Below are 21,178 nucleotides of genomic sequence, written 5' to 3'. Positions count from 1 at the left end.
GGCTGCGGAAAGCGGCAGCCAGTAAGTCCCTCGGCCCGCGCCGCTTCCTGCAGCCCCCATTGGCCTGGAGCGGCGAACCGTGGCCAGTGGGAGCCGCGATCAGCCGAACCTGCGGACGCGGCAGGTAAACAAACCGGCCCAGCCCGCCAGGGGCTTTCCCTGAACAAGCGGCGGACCGGCTTTGAGAACCACTGATGTAGACCCCTGGGTTCAGAGCTTCGATTGTATTTCTTGGAAATGCCCCAACATTCACTTTTTGCGGGGGGGGGGGGCGGGGGCTGTTGATTGTTAAGACACTATAAAAATGCATGCAGCCAGACAGCTTCCCATTGGCTAACCAGCTGATGATCCTCAAAGGTGTCAATTATTCCATCCCCAACCAGTTTTCAATTACACAGTCACGCTCCAGTCCAAATCTTTTGGGGAAAAGACAGGCGCATAGAAAGAATTGCAACCGTTTGGAAATTGCATCTCTCCGGGGGCCAGATCACAGCCCTATTTGGAGGCTGTGGGCTCAAATGCAGACGTCATGTGGATCTGCAGATCTTGGAGGCTGGGAGAATTTGCATTGACCAGAAAAATGGCTACACTCAGGCCTTCACTTGCACTAGATATACGGCCAGATCCTCAGCTGGTGTAACTCCATCGGCTTCACTGGAGCTGTGCTGATTTACAGGAGCTGAGGATTGGGAAGGCAGGTCACGGACCCGATTGCAGCACTTTTACCCAATAGATGAGGGCAGGACTGATACCAAAAGATAGTGACATTTGCCAATCAAAAGCTGAGAGAAAGTCCAGTGAGCCACCCAGACAAATATAAATTCTGTTTGAGTCATTGCTTTTAGCAGGTTCCCATGCAGTAAGTCATATACTGGAATGATGAGAAAGGATAAATCATGCTCTAATACCCAGGTCAGTCATGCCACACCCTTAGAAAATATACATTTTATTCTGCTGGAGCAATTGATGTGTATACACTCGATCCACTTCCTTTAGATTCATGCATTTCAGTGGCACATTAGTGAAAGTAAATCGGATGAATAATGAGAGATCTTAGTTGGCACATGGACTGGCACTGAGGCTGGAGGCCCAAGCCCTTTGCATCATGTCAAACTGTTGTCTGGCTAAGTCAGTCTGGTGCAGACCTCACATTCACACCACTCACTGGCATTCTTGAGCAATGGTGTGTGAAACCGAGCAGACTAGCCTGTGCCTCAGTGGCTCCTGGATCTGGGCTCTGCATTGTTGGGCGGAGCAAAACTATGCAATAAACTAAACCAGGACAACACAGGGGACACCCAAGGCCTGATCTTCAGCTGTGGCTGAGACACGCTCAGAGCTGAGGAGCGGGATGGGAGCAAAGGGGGTTCTAACCTCCCCAATCCTTTGGCTGACTGGGGGGCCATCATGGGGCATAATGAAGCGCTAGCAATATATAACTTCACACACCCCTTGCACGTTACCTCTGGAGTTTTGCTAACTCAGTCTAAGAGAATCTTAGCTGGTGTAATTACCTGGCAAGGCCAGAAGAGAATGGGTGTAACAGGAAAAAGGTGTAAGTTAATACAGGATATGGCCTAATTCCAGGAGCCTTAAAATTCCACCTGGCGTGTAGCAAGAGAGGGTCCTATTGACATGAACTAAATGACAGTCAATAGAATTCACCATGTAGCCAGGAAATTCCTGCAGAACAAAGCCTGATTCTTTACTCCGTTACACCAGCTTATGCCAGTGTGGCCTTATGGCTTCAGGACTGGACAACACGTCAGCCTTTTTATTTATTCTGAAATGGAATCCTTTCATTAGATGCTCAGCTATTATATGGTGCTGAGCATGGGATAAGTGCGACTGGGTAGAGAGAAAGATTCACTTAGGGCTACATCTACACTACAGGGGGGGGGTCGATTTAAGATACGCAAATTCAGCTACGTGAATAGCATAGCTGAATTCGACGTATCAGATCCGACTTACCCTGTTGTGAGGACGGCGGCAAAATCGACTGCCGCGGCTCCCAGTCGACGGCGCTTACTCCCACCTCCGCTGGTGGAGTAAGCGCGTCGATTCGGGGATCGATTGTCGCGTCCTGACGAGACGCGATAAGTCGATCCCCAAGAGATCGATTTCTACCCGCCGATTCAGGCGGGTAGTGTAGACCTAGCCTTAGACTTTCCTCTCTGAATTTGGTCTACTGAATCGGAATGTCATCTCACCTGTGCTGCATTTCACGAAAACTACGCAAGGATAAAATCCATCAGTGGGTGTCAGTAACAGATACTTTATACAGATGGCTGCTTCAGCGAGTCAATGTGTTGCCAAAGTTTCACATGCCCCAGGTTTAACAAAGCCCCACAATAAAAGTATTAGTATTACCTGCATGGTCCTAGGCCATTCATTTCTGTAGGGAAAACTGCAGCAGCCGTTCCTCCAGCATGTCATCCCCTAGCTTGGGGGGAGGGGTAGGGGGGATACTGGCCTAGCAGGAAGGGAAGGGCTGGGGTCTGTAAACCCTGACTAAAGCCACACGTCAGAAGAGCCTCTACTCTGCCTCCAGCTCCTGGCTTCCCACCTGGCAGCACAGCTGGTTGATCTGTCATAATGGCACTGGCTGCTCCCTCCAAGGAGGGTTAATGGCGTGGGGCAGGAGCTAAGGTTGGCCTCAGCAACATTAACATCTGTGGCAAGTGGCTGTGGCATTTTAGTCCCTGTCCCAGGGAAGCATACAGAATAGACGAGTTACTGGCTGGCTCCACCCCTTTCTCCTGCCAGCCTCCCACCCACGTACAGCAAATCACAAGGTGCTGATGCAGAATAATGCATCGACCAATCACAGAATAAAGCATCAACCAATCACAAGGTGTTGATTTAGAATATTCCCACCTGATCAAAATAAGGAGCATGCTTCGGAGACACCAAACCCGCCCCCTCCATCCTCCATGAGAGAAGAAGGCTGGTCCAGTGGTTACAACACTGCCCTGGGTTCAGTTCCTTGCTCTGCTACAGACTTCCTGTGTGACCTTGGGCAAGTCGCTTTAGTCTTACATCACATCAGCTCCCCACCTGTAAAACGAAGATGATCGCACTCCCCTACCTTGCAGGAGTCCTATGAAGATAAATGCACTAAAGATCGAGCTGGTCAGGTCCTATAATAACAGTATGCAAGATTGGCATGTTTTGTTTCCACCCCTCTGCCTTGCTTGTTTCCCTTCCTCTGTACTGTTCCCCTGAAGGGTCGCGGCTGCGAGCAGAGTGTGGCCCACGTTTTGCAACTATTTTGAAGCAAACGCTAAGGTGTCCTGAGCTATGCAGGCTAGTGGGTTCCCCGGCCAGGAAAATCCAGGTGCTGCAAGAAGTGATGCTGGTGATTCAATAGGTGGCGCCCTTCCCTCCATCAGAGTTAGCACGGAACCAGTCTCCCGATGGAATGCTGGAGGCGTTGTCCTCCAGGCGAGGTCTGCATCCATCACCCACAATGAAGAACAATAGATCTTTCAGAAAGTTACCAAAACCAATATTTTATTTCAGATCTTCGAATGATTGCTGGTGAAAGACGCAGGGATGGACAGTCCTGGCATCCTCTGTTTAAACGTAAATCAGCTATGGGCTGAGCAATGGCAGGGCACATTTCCCAGTGCCCCTGCCAATCTGGGCAGGAGAGCAGAACTTGGTTTCTAAGACCATTTCATCTTTGGCTTCTCTGCTGAGACTGGCCAGAAGAGACCAAAGACTGACAAGTGCTGGTGTTTTTCGTGATGCCACATTCTGCACCCGTTTGACACAGGGCATCAGGCAATGATAACTTTCACTCATTACCGGCCCGAGGCAGAGTTGTACTGGCAACCCAGCAGTGAAAGTGTATCGATGTCACAGCCACATGCCCAGTCCCTTGAGCCTCACGGTGACTTGATTACAGAACCTGATGCTGTGGGGATATCTGACCCTGGGCTCAGGCGTACATGTTGTTTCCCCAGTAGCAATGGGTCCCATTAAGAGCTCTTGCTGCCGCTATGCCAGTCCATTGAGAAGGGGCCTTCCAATCCTGCAGTAAGACTGTAGCGAATCAGGCCGACTGTCTCCGTAGAGTATGCAGTGAGTTGGGGCATCTGAGATCAGGGACCACAGACCAAAATCAAAAGGCCATGAATGAAAGAGGGGACAAATCCTGCAAACCTCACTCAGGCAAAACTCCCAGTGGCTCCAATGACAGTTTAATCTCAGTAAGAATACGGTGAGCACTTCAGGATTTGGCCCTAGAGATTTGAAGGGTGGGATTCTCTAAAACAGGGACTTCAATGGAAGCCGAATTAAGCCAGTGCTGAGCACTTTTGAAGATCCCACCCTACTTGTCTTGTATTAGATACCCTTGAAGAATGGCTACCCTGGGGAGCAATCAAGTTCAGGAGTGGTTTCTCTGGTTCAGATTTCAGAAGCATGAGTTGCATTCTTCCCCAAGCACGAAACCCCCAATATATACATTACCGAGTCAGGGTTGGGTTCTGCCTGCCTTACTCACTGAGTAGCACCTTACCCCATGAGTAGTCCCATGCACTATCCTGCACAGTGCTGACACTGTGGCCCTGAGGAAGTCCACAAGGCCAGATGGGGTAAACCACTATAGCTCCAGTGGAGTGGTGCCAATTTTCCCAGGTGGGTATCTGGGCCTTAGGTTTCAATGGGACTAATAATGTGCTTAAAGTTAAGCCTTAGATGCTGCTCGGGGTGAGTAAGGATGGCAGAGTTGGGCCCTCAGTAACAGAAACTAATTGAAATGGGCATTAATTTGCAAGGCACGTGTTTATTATGTTTCCAAAAGGGTTCGGGAATTCTCATGATGCTACTAGCACTCCCACTGACTGGGGACAGGAGACTGTGGGAATGAATCAAGATGTGGCCAGACTATCATCTTCCAGAGAAACAACTGAAGAAAGTTTTTGCATCCACCTTCCAGGGCCTCCAATGAGGGTAATCACATGCTCTTCAATGGCCTTATTTCCACAAGTAAGGCAACCAGAATGTGACCCTGAAAGCACATGCGGAAGGAACAAGTATAGGAAAATATTTGAGATTAATTGAGCATTATTCAGATTCAAAACTCCCTGGAAGCTAACAAAAGAGACAGGTAAGGCAAGCGTGATGCCTCCAGCAGAGGCAGAGTAAACGGTGGCATTTCTGCTTTTTATTTTTAAAACGGGCAAGTTCTGAAGAGTGTCAATTAGGCAAATAGCACAGTTCACTGTCATAGTTGAACCTCAGCAATGTCAAGAAGGACACCAAAGCTCTGCAAAAAGTTCATTGAAAGAATCGGGCCGAATTCTCTACTGCTGTGGATCAGGGAAGCTCCGTTGGCAGGAGAGATGGTGTAGGGTAGAGCACTGCTCTGGGAGTCAAGAAACCTGGGATTTATTCCTGATTCTGCCACCGACCTGCTGTAGGACCTTGAGAAGACATTTGTCCTCTGTTTCCCTTCCCACCCTTTGTCTGCCTTGCCTATTTAGGCCATAAGAGTAGTAGGCTCTTTGGGGCAGAGACTATCTCTTAGTATGTGTTTGAATCTAGCACAGTGGGACCCTCATGTTGGCTGGGATCTCTAGACGCTACTGTTCTACAATTGGTTCTCGGCAGCGCTACCAACTAAGGTTGCCCTGTTTCCAGTTGCTTGTAACTTTTCATCGTTTGGGTTGAAATTTCCCACAGCAGGTGTCTGTCTCAGGCTGAACTTTTTGAAAAAGTTTTAGCCATTTCTGAGCACAAGGATAGGAAAAAATATATTGCTTTGCCAGTGCTGAAAAAAATCCCTACAGCCCTTTCATTGAGATCGAACACCTCCATGCTTGGGAACAGGGACTTGAAATTTGGCGGGGGGAGAGGGGGTGGCTGACTATATGTCAGGGATGTGCCTTTGCTGCCCCATGAAAAAACATCCACATTTGGCCAAGTTATAAGCCTTTGGAAAACTTCACTTCACACACACTCAGGAGAGACTTGTTAGAGTTTGGCAACTAAATTCTCTGAAGATTCCGTCTAGACTGAGCATGTTTCACCCAAGGGTTGCACGGGCTGATTGGGACTTTCTCTGCAATTACTGCTCCTGGTTGCTGTGGAGCAGGGTACTGGAGCTGAGAATACAGAGACTGTGGAAAAAATAGTATGTGATCCTTAGAAAGGAACAATCAGTTTCACACATACAGAATGGGAAGAGACTGTCTAGGAAGGAGTACAGCAGAAAGGGATCTAGGGGTTATAGTGGACCACAAGCTAAATATGAGCCAACAGTGTGATGCTGTTGCAAAAAAAGCAAACGTGATTCTGGGCTGCATTAACAGGTGTGTTGTGAGCAAGACACGAGAAGTCATTCTTCCGCTCTACTCTGCGCTGGTTAGGCCTCAACTGGAGTATTGTGTCCAGTTCTAGGCACCACATTTCAAGAAAGATGTGGAGAAATTGGAGAGGGTCCAGAGAAGAGCAACAAGAATGATTAAAGGTCTTGAGAACATGACCTATGAAGGAAGGCTGAAAGAATTGGGTTTGTTTAGTTTGGAAAAGAGAAGACTGAGAGGGGACATGATAGCAGTTTTCAGGTATCTAAAAGGGTGTCATGAGGAGGGAGAAAACTTGTTCACCTTAGCCTCTAAGGATAGAACAAGAAGCAATGGGCTTAAACTGCAGCAAGGGAGGTTTAGGTTGGACATTAGGAAAAAGTTCCTAACTGTCAGGGTGGTTAAACACTGGAATAAATTGCCTAGGGAGGTTGTGGAATCTCCATCTCTGGAGATATTTAAGAGTAGGTTAGATAAATGTCTATCAGGGATGGTCTAGACAGTATTTGGTCCTGCCATGAGGGCAGGGGACTGGACTTGATGACCTCTCGAGGTCCCTTCCAGTCCTAGAATCTATGAATCTATGAATCATGTAATTAAAGACTTTATCAAAGTGCACACACACAAGGGAGCCACATTTAGGCTGCACAGGCTACCGTAATTCTTGCATGTACAAACATCTGAGTGCTTGATTTTGCAACCTTCGTGTTCTTTTAATGAATTTCCTTGGTTGTTAAAAAATTCCATCCTGTGTAATCATTAACACCCACATGGGTCATCAGCTGGGCTGGAATCCCCCTCTTTAGATCTCCCTCTTTTAATAAGCTCGTGTTTTGCGGGTGACAGCAATTAGCAGACACTGGTTGACGATTTGGCCCATTGTCTCTGGGTCACAGACTGACCTGGATCTAAATATGGAGCTAACCTGAGATGGACTCCTCTCTGAGAGCTGTCTATCGCCCTTCACAGTGTGTGACACAGGGAAGAAGGCGGGATGAATGAATGAATAACTTGGAACGCCACCAAGTTCAACAGAGGATTCTATAAGTTTACTGAACTATAAATAAAATACCAACCTATGCAGATTAGACGAAAAGAGCCAATGCAAAATATCTTTTATGGTACACAGCCCTCCAGCTCCCCTTATTCATTTCCAGGAAAGCATGTCCTTGCTTGAGTCCTGAATCTTTAGGGGGCCAAAATCTCTCTCCCATGCAAGCTAATCAAAAGGAATCCAAGAGATGACATCACCTCTCATGGTGAAGAACCTTGGGGTCAGGGCCAGCTTGTGCCTGACCCTCACCCGGACGTGCACGTGTATGGTGGAAGGACTTAAGGAGCCTGCCTTTGCCCCCTTGTACAGCACGTGCACTCTAGAGACCTGATCCCCTGCCTGATGGAGTCAGTGGAGCTGTGCTCTTTATTTCCAGTGGACATTGGGAGCACAGGGTCAGCTCCCTCCCTGCTAGCGGGGAGCACAGTGCCCTAGAGGAGATGGTGAGGAGAATGGGCTACAGCTCCCCTACACAATGGCCCAGCAGTATCATGGGAAGGCCATGCAGTATCATGATGCACCCTGCAGAGAGATGTAGTAGCAGTCACCCAGCATATGTGCACCCGGAGTTCTAGGGAGCATTCTGTCTCTCCAGTGTGAATACCACTCTCCCTCCCACTCCCCACTCCCCGCCTAAGTGATACAATGCAGCTGTTACTCATGCCTTACTCAAGCAAACACTCACTGGCTGAGTAAGGAGCTCAGCATCTGTTCCTTTAGTTGCTTTTTTGCTGGTGAAAAATCATATTCACTATCATATCTAGCCTGCTTCCACCCACGTGGGGGGCAGCGTAACCTGCCGGGATTGTCCCTGCCATAAACTCCTCATTCCTCTGGGTATGACATACGACCTGTCCCTATGGCAACTCTTTGCAGCTTCACAATATTTTCACTTTATTGTGTAATTGAGTCACGGCAGAAACCGGGGAAAGGGGGGGGGGGGGGAGGCAGGTGTGGTGAGGGACTGGCTGACATTTGTACAGAGAATTTTTCAGAGGACTTTAGAACATCTTATACTGGAAATAGTAATAATACAGGCCCTGATTTTCAGCACATGCTTCAAGTTAACAGGATGTCAGCCCAGGCTTAACAGTAAGCAAGTGGTGAAGTCCTTTGCTGAATCGGGGCTTGTTTGATGTGGTTTTCATTCTGGTTTCTAGTCAACGACTGGGATGTAGCATTGTTCTCTTAATCACAAAGCCAGGTGGCAGGACCCTTGCCAGGCTCATGGGGGAGGCAGAACTGCAATGGGGTATTTAGGTAGTCCTCTCCTCCGAACACCCTCCGGAAGCCCCAAAGGGGCAGGGAAGGGATGGAATCACGGCTCCATCCATGCCAGCCAGCCACATGAGGAGTAAGCCACATGGTGGTGGGGTGGGGGTGTCATCAGGGCTGCACAGCCTGGAGCCCCCAGAAGCGTTGTTCCCCCAAGGCAGAATGCCTCCTGGTGCAGCACGCTGATAAGATAGCGCCCCCGGGGGGAATGCTATAGAGGCAGAATGGAATGCTCACTCACTGGGGAACTCTAATCCTGCCAAGCCTGCATGTAATGAAAAGCCTGTCCCTGCACTAAATCCCCTACAATCTTAGGTCCAGATCTTGCAAACCCTTATGCACCAGCTTCACTGTACACAGCCAGGCAGTCCCATTGACATCCAAGTGAAGTTTGTGCATAAGGTTTTGTAAGGCTGGACTCTGGGTATATGGGGAGAGCCAGCAGAGGGCTACAGCAACCCATCCTTTCCAGGCAACAGGTGCTAATAATACCCACTTTCCTTACGCACCCAATGTCTGTTCTCAGAAATAAAACAGTCAGTCTGTACTACAGCTAGAACAGATGCAGACATGCGTGGAAATCTTATTGGCACTCCAGCTGTTGCTCTCCCCACAAGCTGACTGAAAAGCAGCAAACACTTTTCGGATCTTTTTGAGAAAAAGAGGTGTGTGTGTGGGGGGGGAGCATTTGCCAAAGATTTCGACATTTGCCTTTTTTGGACTAGGTGTAACTGGAAGGAGGCCAACCTATAGGATGACCAGATGTCCCGATTTTATAGGGACAGTCCCGATTTTTGGGTCTTTTTCTTATATAGGCTCCTATTACCCCCGCAGCCGCTGTCCCAATTTTTGACACTTGCTGTCTGGTCACCCTACCAACCTAGGCCAGTCAAGAGAAGGGCGGCGGGCCTGTGCGATCAGATTATTGCCCAGGGAGCCTCTCTGGGGGGATAAACACGTGCCAGGCAGGGTGCCTTGAGCCCGCACGTGGGCCGGGGTGGGTGCAAGGCGCTGCAGGCCGGGCCCGTGTAAGGGGAAGCCCTGCCCGATTTTCACTGGCTGCCCGGGCTCTCCCCTACCCACGCCCCCGCTAGCGGGTCCCCCTTTGCTCCGGGGCACGCATTCTTCCCGACGGCCGCCCTGCGCACCCAGGGGCGGCTCCCGCCCCGCCTCCAGCCCGCTCCACCCGGCTGACGTAGGCCTGCGCTCCCGGTCCTGCCTATATAGCGCGGCGGCCGCGGGCGGCTCCCCATGGAGTGCAGGCAGCTGGGGCCGGGAGCTCAGCGCGCACAGGGACCCCGCTCCGCAGTGAAGTCGGCCGGGAGGCCAGCACGCCGCCGTCTCCAATGCGAGCCCTGCTGCTGCTCTCCGCGCTGGCCTGGCTCTCCGGTGAGTGAGGGAGGGCGGCGCCCGGAGCCCCTGCGCGGCGCGGCGTGCGCTCCCGGGGCGCTGCGCGGGGAGCCCGGAGCCGGCTGGCAGCCGCCGCGGTCCGGTCGCGGTGCGTTCCGCCGGCCCCCTGGGGAGGGAGGCTAGGGCTGAGCAGCGGTCAGGTCTCCTAACCCTTGGCCTTCCGTGTGGGACCAGGGGCAGCAGCGGTGCTGTAATCCGGATTAGAAACCCCTGTTTGCTTCAATCCGGCCAGTTGAGTAGGTTTTGCTCATCGCATGACATTTACCATGGCCCTGTATTGGGCTGTCCAGGGGTCAGTGTTCCCTTGGTGGCCAGATGGAGGAGGAAGGCGAGAAACTCTTTAGCAATGTGGAGACTTCTATGGGAAACGGACTGAAATCAACCCCTGCCCTGTCTTGTTGGGTAGAATGGCCCCCTGCAGTCTCCCTGGGTTTTAGGTCTGTCCTAGCTAAGAAGGAAAAACTAAAACCCCGTCTTTGTTTTTTAAATCATTGGACTGGCATAAGTGAACTTGCATTTGAAAAGCTCAGTGCTGCTTCTTTAGTGACTCACTTGTGAATGATGGCATGTGCTCAATAGATGCTTAATGTGCGCTCCGAGGTAAACGCTTTTGCCAATTTTGATTTGAGGGGTAGGCCTGAGATCCTGATTCACTTTAACATGTCTTCATTCTGTTCTGTAGGGTGCCGCCCTGCTACTGGATTAGGACTAAATGTGACAGAGCAGGAGGAGAATGTGCCTGTGGCATGGGACCACAGTGTCGATGGGAGCACCATGCCCTCAGGAATTGACTATGAAGATACTGAAGACGACGAGGAGGAGGACGACCCAGCAGTGCCTATGTACATTGTAGATGATTCGATTAGAGGTGAGTTGAAGTGACACTTCTGCATGTTGCCCCCAAGGATCCCAATCGTGTTTGACCAGGATAATGTATCACATGGACACAGGTCACTTAAAAGATGGAGACATCTCTGGTTGAGCTTGCTCAATGCTTGGCTACCAACGGTTACATGCAAGAATAATCTTATTGTTCTAAAGATGACTATTTTGATGAGCCTTGAACTTGCCTTCCATTGACTTGTGCATCCTAATATTCCACTGCTTGGTTTGCTAAATATATTGGCAATCAGTGGTGTGCAGGATGTTGAAGCATTTTAGCATTCCCCCAAAATCTAAAACTTTCTAGCCAGTGTTCTCTGCTGGTGTAGTTACTTTAAAGTCAGACCAATGAAGTGGACGGACTTTCATATGTGCCCTGCACTTCCTGTTCTCACGAGGTGCTAGTTGGTGTGGAGTACTTACAAAAATCTGGCTTAGAATTTTTTTGACTTGCAATAAAATCAATGCAAGTTCTCTGCTGGGAAGTAGCTAAAGGGTGACTAGCAAGCACCAGTTTGTTGTGCAATGATTGGAGTATGTCTAGACTAGGATAAAAGGTGGGTTTTTAAATGGTAGCTACTTGTCTTGTCCAACATGTTCTTAAAGCTTTATAGGTGGGGCAAGCTTGTATGTTAGCTGGTTGAGGTGAACCCTAAATACAACTTGTCCACACCAAAGCTTTTAAAATGTTTGCTAATGTGAATTTTAAGTTATTTCCTGTTTAGATGAAGCCTCCAAGTTGCCCATAACTATCTTGTATGCCGGCTATCCAGGAAAGCACTAGTGTATCTTAAATGGTGACTAATAGTCCTGTTTCCTGTTTGGCCCGTGTCCTTGTATGTTAGGGAGGCTTAATAGGGAACGGCAATGGAAAATCTCAGAGGGCTACTTACAGGACTTGAGGTCAGATCTGCAGTCTGTAAGGTTGTTCTTGTATTTAACATCCAATAGTCTGCAAGCTCCAGTGTGCTATGGGGCATGATCTGGTTGCCATTAGTCAGTGGAAAGATGCCCATGACTCCAGTGATAATTCAAAGGATCTGGCTCTTTTCTAAGTAGAACTTACTCCTTGTGCAAGGTGGGTTTGGTCTGGGCCCATCTCTGATATGTTGTGTCAAATGGTCTAGGCTTCCATGAGAAAATGAATCTGAACATAAGTTGGGCTTGAAATGTATTGGTTCATGGGCTAGATAATTGCACTTGAAACTGGGCTGTTAACCAGAGGCTGCTGTTTTGTTGATGGGCTATGGACTTTTTGCATTGGGCTGATTAAAGCCCCACAAATTTAAATTCAGCAGCAGCTTCCCACCCCATGCCCTAAGATGCCTAGGCAGCTTTCTAAGGATATACAACTTTCAAACTGTTTGTTTGTTTGTATTAATAAAACCACATGGACAATTGGACAACAGCCTTTTCCTTTTAAACCATCAGGAATATCCTCACTCTAAGGTGTGAGGCCAAATTCTGCCTTTACAGATGCATGCTGGCACCTGGTTGACAAGAGCTACGTCTGCTCACTGATGTGATATTGTGTGTGTGGGGGGGGGGGGTGTCTAAGTCAGTGGTTGCTGAACTTGGCTCATAGTGAGCCAAATCCGGTTTGTCTTGCAATTATTGTGAATAGTCCATTTGGGCCAATTCTTCATGGCTTAAATGTGCCCCTGTAATTGAATACAGTGAGTATACCTTAATGTTACCTGAATTAAAAACCATGTGAAACAATGCATCATCCTTCTATGTGGTCATGTTTGAGGCCAAGAGAGAATCTTGGCCACTGAATGCCTAGCTATAAATATACATTTGCATACAAATGCTTGCTTTTTTTTTTTTTTCAAGACTCACTTCCTCACCCTTTTACTGTAGGGTTAAGGCCTAAGGTATAATTCCATGTTGGAAGAGATTAGCTGTTATAAATTCTGGACTGAACATGACTTTATCTCTTTCCCAGTTGAACCTGTGATTAAACCCAAGCAAACAAAAACAGATAGGGAAAAGAATCCTGACAAAACGAAAAGAAAGAAAAACAAAGGGAAGAAAAATAAGAAGAAGAAAGCGACACCATGTGAAGGAGAGTACAAAAATTTTTGCATTCATGGTGAATGCAAATACCTAGAAGACCTCAAAGAAGTAACATGCAAGTAAGTTAACGCTCAGATGTTGTATAGGTTATAAAAGAGTGTATCTGAATCTATGGCAAGGTACTCATTGCGAATAATGGCTTAGTCAGAGGGAAATCAACTTGGTTCAACCTCTTGGATTGTCACGCATGAGAAACTTTCTGCCATGTAAATTAAACGATGGTGGAATTCATAAGCTGCATAACGAGCCACTGAACTCATCAATTGGTCATAAAATTGAAAGCTGAAGGAATGAAAAGGCGTGCCTTCCTGAAACATCACACCCAAACTGATCTCAACTTGTTTTAATACCGGCAAACCTTGGGCTAGAATGATGACTGCATTTCCTGCAAATTCTCTAACACTAGCACCTGGACTCCTGTGTCAATTGACTGAAATGTCACCTGAATGTGCATGTTTGCTTGGCTTCAGACAGGCCACCCAATGCTCCTGGAACTAATGCTGATATTAATGTGGGTTATTTTCAGATGCCATCAGGATTATTTTGGTGAACGCTGTGGTGAACAGTTCATGAAGACTCATAAGAGAAATGACATAGGCAACTATTCCACAACGATATTGGTGGTGGTAGCTGTTCTGCTGTCCAGCATCAGCTTCATTGCGATTGTCATCATTGTTATAGTGCAGTAAGTATAGCACTTCCAAGTCTATCTTAAATAGTAGCTTGCGTGGTATGGTACCATTACAGAAAAATCGTCTGGGGTTACACTGCTGCAGAGCGAGTTGAGTGTGCTTGGCCCTTCACGTGCATAAAATAAGACTGGTCCCTGCCTTGAGGAGTTTACAGTCCAACATGGATTTAAAAAAAAAGTAAACTGGTCAATCAATGGAGCGGAGTTTGTAAGGTGACCAAAAAGGTGGTGGGGTGTGCATTGAGCACGGGGAGTCTGGGTCAGTCACTCATGTTATGTTGTATAGGTTTTCCCAATCTTCGCCATAGCTGGGAGCAGAAGTGGCATTGGAGGATACGGAAGTAGAGACTAGTGGGGAAAAATACTAATGCTAACTCGTTTAGCTGAACAGTCTCCATTCTAAGCTGATAATGTCCTCTATCAGAACATGGAGCTCCCATTGATGTCCATGGGGGAGGTGGGAAGTGGAGGTGGAGTATGAATGTATAGACCTCTAAATGTACGCTTAACTTCATAGGAGTAGGTCATCTAGATTACTAATCCCGGACAGAAAAACTGTGTAATATATATGCTTAGTGTAATCTCTATGACAAGAGGTTGATTTGCAAGTAACCCAGGCAAAACTCTACCTCGACACATGACCAAACCTCAATATATCTGACACACAACAGGAGGGAACAAGAGTCATTCTAGTCAAGAGTCAAAACTAAGTTGCATAAGTAGCTGCCCCTTGGAAAACTGAACATGAGGGACATGGAGTAATTGCCAACCCAAAATCTTGCTGACTTTACCAACATTTTGGTTCAGATGGTGATCTAAATGATGTTGATCTTAGATAGGCACATGCCAAAAAAAAGTAAATAGGAACTGTTGACTTCCCCCATGCCTTGTACACAAGATCATGTGTTCAAGGCTAGGTGCCCAGAAAGCACAATGAATTTGTGCTCTACTATATTTCCTTGATGCTTATCTCTGTGATGTTACTCATGCAACGGGGTGATCACAAATGAAGTAATTCCTTTGTTACGCTGATGAACTAGAGCCCAGTCTTCAGTGAAGCATTCCTCATGTGGGCATGTGCCAATCAGATCTCTGTCCTTTCCTCTGTTGCCCTAAAATGTATAGAAACACTATTCCCACATAAAGGCTGCGGGCATTGAATGTAGCCAAAATCTGGAGCTCTATCAGCAATAAGCCATTTGAAAGCTGTTCTTATCACCCTCTGCAAAATTAGCCCCTGACGAGCACTGTGTGGTAGCTGATAACGTGTGAAATGCATTGATGGCACTCTGTTTTGTGCTTATGTCCCTTTTTTTTTTTTTTTTTTTTTTTTAAACTTTCATGTCAGTTAGGGCAGTGGTTCTCAAAGCCAGTCCGCCACTTGTTCAGGGAAAGCCCCTGGCGGGCTGGGCCGGTTTGTTTACCTGCCGCGTCCGCAGGTTCGGCCGATAGCGGCTCCCACTGGCCGCTGTTCGCCGCTCCAGGCCAATGGGGGCTGCGGGAAGGGCGGCCAGCACCGCTTCCCGCAGCCCCCCCATTGGCCTGGAGCAGCGAACAGCGGCCAGTGGGAGCCGCAATCGGCCGAACCTGCGGACGCGGCAGATAAACAAACCGGCCCAGCCCGCCAGGGGCTTTCCCTGAACAAGTGGCGGACTGGCTTTGAGAACCACTGAGTTAGGGCACGCTCTATGTGATGTGTAGTGAACTAGCCTATATGCCCCTGTGGAACTAAAGCTGATTACGCAATAAATCATACTGTACTGCAGCTTGGTATAATGTAAAGCAAACTCAAAAGCCAGGATCTAAAATTAGACTAGACAGATGACACTATAATAACTGAATTAGGTACATGCTGTACCCATTCCTGCAATTCAGGAAACAAAGGTGTGCACTTTTGTCTGTTTATTGCTTCATACTTAAATCTCCTCCTTTTAAGAAATGCTGATGCAGACACAACTGGCCACATTACAGATGGGATACGTCTTTCATACTCTGGGGTATTGTGAAGAGTAACTAGTTCACATTTGTAAAGCACAGAGTCTGATTTTAAAATGGGGATTATATATTAAAGTGTCTGACTAAAATAGAATTAAACTTGTCTTATCCAACTAGGACCTTCCACAAACTTGAACTTTAGGCACAAGCCTCAGGTTTGCAAAAAAACTGTCTAAAACATTCTCCTGCTGACCTATGGCTTGGGCAAGAAGTCATCAAAGTCTTAAGAACAGTAATAAAAGACAGTCGTTAAAGCAGGCAGTTGGGGGTGGTGCTGGATTCTTGGCTTCTATTCCGGAACCGTTGTATGATCTTGGACAAGTTACTTAAGGTAGAATTTATCAAAAGCGCTCAACCTTGGCCTGTTCCCGTTGAAATCAATGGTAGAAACTGATCAAAATGAGGATTGTGATCCGTTACAAGAAAGGGTTAAGCACATGGATGAAAAGTCCCCTGGAAACGTCCAGTATTTTAGAACTGGAATTTTCCTTTTGCTGGATCCATCCCTGGAGCTGTGCAAGGATTACAGCAGTGTACGTTCAGAGCTGGAGAATGCTTAGCAAACAAGTAGTGCTCCTGCTTTCCACAAGCTGGTTCCTTACGGCTACAGTCTGACTATTCGAGGATACGCTTTAGGGATGGGGGACAAACGTACTCACTCCGAATGAGCTCTAAACCCTAATGCTTTGTGACTCCACAGGGTCAGGAAAACATATCCTCAATATGAAGAAAAGGAGGAAAGGAAAAAGCTCAGACAAGAGAACGGAAATGGCCATGTTGGCGTGTAAAGGGGAGCGCAGGTACAGAATGATCTTGCGTTAGTTCGATGATATTCTAAGCTTGCACCATCCACAAAACACTCGCTCGCTTCATAATTCTGCATAACTGGGAGTTTAAGACTCTTGCTCTGTGCACAGCTGTTGGAAACCGGATCCCAAACACCTGGTGTGGGTAATAGCCTTGTGGGTACTTGCGGAACCTGTTTCCCGTCTTGTGCCGAGGCAAGGGATGGGATGGGAAGACCCTGAAATGCCTGGTCACAGGTGAATGACCTAGTAGCCTCTTGTCTCCTTCAAGCCTTGACAAACCTGTGCAGAAATTCCTGCTGCTTTAACAGCATCAATGCTTCCTTCTGTCTGCTTTCCCCTGGCTCACAGGAGGGGCTGGAGGTGAGGGAAAGCCATTGGCAGTATGGGAGCAGTACGTAGCCTCCCTCCCCATGGGCTCTGGCACTTTGAAGTGCATGCTCCCTTTGAGTCGATAGACTACTTCTGAGTCATGACAGAAGAAGAAACAGTGCATGGACTGCCTGGGGGGAGGGTGCCAAGCACTGTTTTCCCTGTCATGGGTTTTTCTATTCATTCTGTTACCGAGGGAGACTCGGTATTATCTAAATAACTGAAGTCAGTACTTTGCTTCATGAAACAGTCATTCAGACTTGGCCTTGGAGACCAAAATTCCTCCGTACAAGGACAGCACAAGCTTCCTAACATCTTGTCCCTGCCTCGGACTGCAGGAGCCATATTTAAACATGAGGAAAAGAAATGTCTAGTCAGTCAATACAGATGTTGTCCTCTTGAGTGCCTATAGTGGTGCCAGCTTGCTGTGATGTGGGCATCTGTCCTGCTGGAGAACTGACACCACGAGCATGTATTTGCATGGGGTGGGGTGGTAAGAGGAGAAGGCAGCACGTGGCATAACTGAGTGCTGTAAAACAAATTCTCTTGCATGTCACGCGTTGGCTAAAACCTTGTCATGTCCTAGCTGCATCTAAATATGAACTAGTGACCTCCACATGACTTGGTATCCTGTCAGTTCTCTGACCCATTCAGTTCTGCTTTGTCTTCCAGGCTCCCTAAAATCCCTTAAAATCTAGCTTTCTCACCTATTTATGCAAAATCCAGATTGCATGGTGTGTGTTTTTTTTTTTTTTTTTTTATGAAGTAATCGATCATTTCCCCCTCTTGGCTAAAGGACTAGGTCTAATCTCAGAGCCAAGGACCCCTGGCATATCTAGCTCATTAACTGTAAGAGGCTGATACAGTTAGCCAAGAAACAACTGGAGAAAATAATCTCGAGTACAAGCCATGGGGCCACATCTCGAACTGGTGTAAACTGTAGCTGGTGGATATATGCAGATCTACACCAGCTGGGATCTGGCCCCATAGCTTTAGATTTATGCCTGGACCAGTTGATGCTCACTGCTTTTTCAAGGAAACAAGTATTCAGGCCTTTAAAGCTTCTTTGATAACTGCTTATAGAAAGGCAGTAAGAAACCCCAAATCTTTCAGCATATAGACTCTGACAGCAAAGACTAAATGTTCAGTCTGCTGTGGCTTGACTTTCAAATTGGGTCATAACTTGCATTGCCCTTCAAATGGTACGATTTAGTCTGTCTCTTGCAGAACATGAAGCTGAAACGACCTTTGCCGAAGCTGCAGAGTAACTCCTTCATGAAGACGCATGTAGGAGATGGCCAGTGCTGGAGCCACTAGGAGCTGTTGCCAGGAGGCCCCACTCAATCAACACGGATCCTGTAAGGAGGCCTCTGAAGAACAATTTGATGCTGAGAAGCTGGCTGGGCTGGGCTGCTGCCAAAACATCCTGGCTGCCCAATGTGGAGGATGTTGCAACTAGAGAGTTAAAAGCACCACTGTCGGGAGCTACATGGGAACTGCTGCCAATGGGCCCCATCCTGTCGTTGATGGAAGACTACCATCTTTCTGCTGCTACCTGGATAACATTCCTTTTGACTCTTGCTGTTTGCTGCAAATGTCCTGCAGTCAGGCTTGTTGTCGGAAGTCTCCATTTAAGGGAGATCGTGGCTTTAAGGAGAACAGGGGGCTTGTTGCCCCTTTCTGCCCCATCGTTACACAAAAGGAAGCAGGACGAGATTTGATTAAGCTTGTTCCCCAGACCTTCGTGACTGGAGGTGCACTACAGGTGTGGGGACGAGTTTTCTTCTCCCACCCCTGTGATCCTACGTGCCGTATCTGCTTTATTAGCAGCAGACCAGGAATCTGAAGGCGTGTCTCAACCAGAGGGGGTTGAGTTCTAGTCTGCACTAGTGTGCTGTGGACTAACTGGTCTGTGTTGACCTTGCTGGTGCATGCTACAGGTTCCCTAGTGCAGATTGACATAGTCCTGTTTCAAGCATCAATGTGCACTGGGAAGCTTGCAGTGCCAGCAGGGTCCACCTAGTCCAGTTTGCACATGACATACTAGTGCAGACTAAAGCATGGTGTAGACAAGCCCTGACTCTGGTTCTTCCCCAAAATCTATTCATGATATCTCACTGAAGATTCCTTTTGTAACAAACCTGGGCCCTGATCCTGCGAACATGAGTAGTTCCATTGACTTCAATGGGACTATTCATATGAGTAAAGTTATGCATGCGTTTGCTGGACTGAGTGATTGCTTTGGAGTTTCAATTAGAATCATAGAATATCAGGGTTGGAAGGGACCTCGGGAGGTCATCGAGTCCAACCCGCTGCTCAAAGCAGGACCAATCCCCAACTAACTCATCCCAGCCAGGGCTTTGTCAAGCCTGACCTTAAAAACCTCTAAGGAAGGAGATTCCACCACCTCCCTAGGTAACTCATTCCAGTGCTTCACCACCCTCCTAGTGAAAGTTTTTCCTAATATCCAACCTAGACCTCCCCCACTGCAACTTGAGACCATTGCTTCTTGTAGATTGTCTCCAGGCTTTTCTTCTAGTACATTGGACAATGAAAACCTTTGTTCTAATTTAAGTTCATAAGATCAAGAACTAGGTGCTGTTGCCCCAGCTAAGATACTCATTAAAGAAAACATGAGCACTCTGAACTTCCAGAAAATGTGGAAGCAAACCCTTAGTTTTAAGGCATTTCTTGGGTCTTTTGTTACAGAACCTCTGCCAGTTAATTTATTAGTCGTTTCTGTCTATGATCTCATTGTCCAGAGCTTCCTCCCTGGGCTTCCAGATCTTGGCACTTCCAACTAAACCTCAAGTAATAAAAGATGAAGTCCTAGAAGTCTAAGATATAAAATGTTTTCTAGTCTCGGTAATAGAGAACCCCTCTTCTGGAGAAGAGCTAGAGTCAGATGCTACCGCTTGCTGAATATCAACAATATCTATAAAGTTATTGTGATTTCCCCTCCTCCCCCCGAAATGCACAGAATTTTCTAAAGTACTTTGTCTTAAAAAACTCCTTTTGCTGACTTGTGGCCTTATGATCTCATTTGAGAACTTTCCCTAACCGATTCAAACCAAATGTTGTGCATGAAGTATTGCATTCTTTTCAGGAGTAAAGTATGTTTATAATTTATTTCTAAGGCTTAATAGAAAAATCTTTTCTGATGGTTAAGCAAAACTGTTAAATTAAATTTTATTTCTGTAAGTATGTAAGTACAGAGTTATACTATTGTAAATATTTATTACTGTATTTAATATTTAAGGTATGTGCATAACATAAAGGAAACATATTTATTTTATAATTAAACTTCTTTTTACGTAAATAGTCTAGTTTATTCTGATCAAGGGATGTTGAGATAAAAGAAAAGTGATGACCCAAAACTTGATCCTTCAACTAGGGGTTGCGAACAGGGAGAGGGATTGTAAACCCACATTCTTCTCAATGACTTAATGAGAAGGGTAAGTTGTCAGTTTTCTGTTGTGAATCTCTAGTTTCCATGGACAAGGCTGCAAACCAATGATCTAAAGAACTTTAACTGACTTTAAGAGTAAACTAGTTATACAGGCACAGATCTCCAAAGGTATGTAGCCTCACCCACATTGTGCTCTAATCCAATATGGAAAAGGAAGACCCTGATTTGGTAAAATAGGAGCACTTTGTTCACTAACTACTGTAAAAGGAACTAATCTTCCAAGTGTTGCATTAATGAATGGTGGAGTTGGACGTAATGTCTCCTGTTATGTAGGAGACGGAGGTCTAAACTCGAGTTGTACAGACCATCAGCCCGACAGTATGGAATGGGAGGAAAGCTATGCATAATAAAAGTAGAGAGACTAATACTATTTAGTCTTTAGTATCCTGCAGCTCTTTAATGAGTTTAGTGGCACACTCTACTGTGGCTTATCATAGTCTTGAAATGGTATGTAGAACAGGAAAAACAGAATGTTTGAGGGTTATTGGTCTGTCAGCATGTTGCCTTAAAGCCACAACTAGCCTTTGACTTGGAAGTGTATCTGCCTGTGTCCTCCACCTCTTTCACTGTATATTGCTACCTGCATTTGCCTTATTTCTTTAGCCTTTGTTGACAAGGTTTCAGAGATGACAAAAACAGAAGTGTAGGTGCTTGTGGGGTGACACAAGGGCAGGGATAAGAGACCTTTCTGAGAAACCTCACTCTGAATGGACGGGTACAGCCTTATCTCTTGACTTTTCTAAGTTAAGGGCTCGATGTTACTAACAACTTCCATTACAAACAACATCTCTGTAGGGGGCTGGGGCTGTGACTCTGGGAGGGACGTTGGTT

The 21,178-nt window shown here is 46.9% G+C and overlaps 1 protein-coding gene across 1 annotated transcript; it reads left to right on the top strand.

Annotated features, from left to right (window-relative positions):
- The first annotated feature begins 9,989 nt into the window (after window positions 1-9,989).
- Window positions 9,990-16,488, top strand: AREG (amphiregulin). Its single transcript, XM_065405836.1, has 5 exons — window positions 9,990-10,032; window positions 10,736-10,921; window positions 12,884-13,073; window positions 13,541-13,699; window positions 16,401-16,488. Exons 1-5 carry the CDS (start codon window positions 9,990-9,992, stop codon window positions 16,486-16,488), a joined length of 666 nt encoding a protein of 221 aa, XP_065261908.1.
- The last annotated feature ends 4,690 nt before the right edge of the window (window positions 16,489-21,178 follow it).

This window comes from Emys orbicularis, chromosome 5 (assembly GCF_028017835.1).
Source record: "Emys orbicularis isolate rEmyOrb1 chromosome 5, rEmyOrb1.hap1, whole genome shotgun sequence".
Taxonomy (NCBI): Eukaryota; Metazoa; Chordata; order Testudines; family Emydidae; genus Emys; species Emys orbicularis.
Note: the sequence above shows the minus strand (reverse complement) of the source record. Positions and strands in the feature narration are given on the sequence as shown.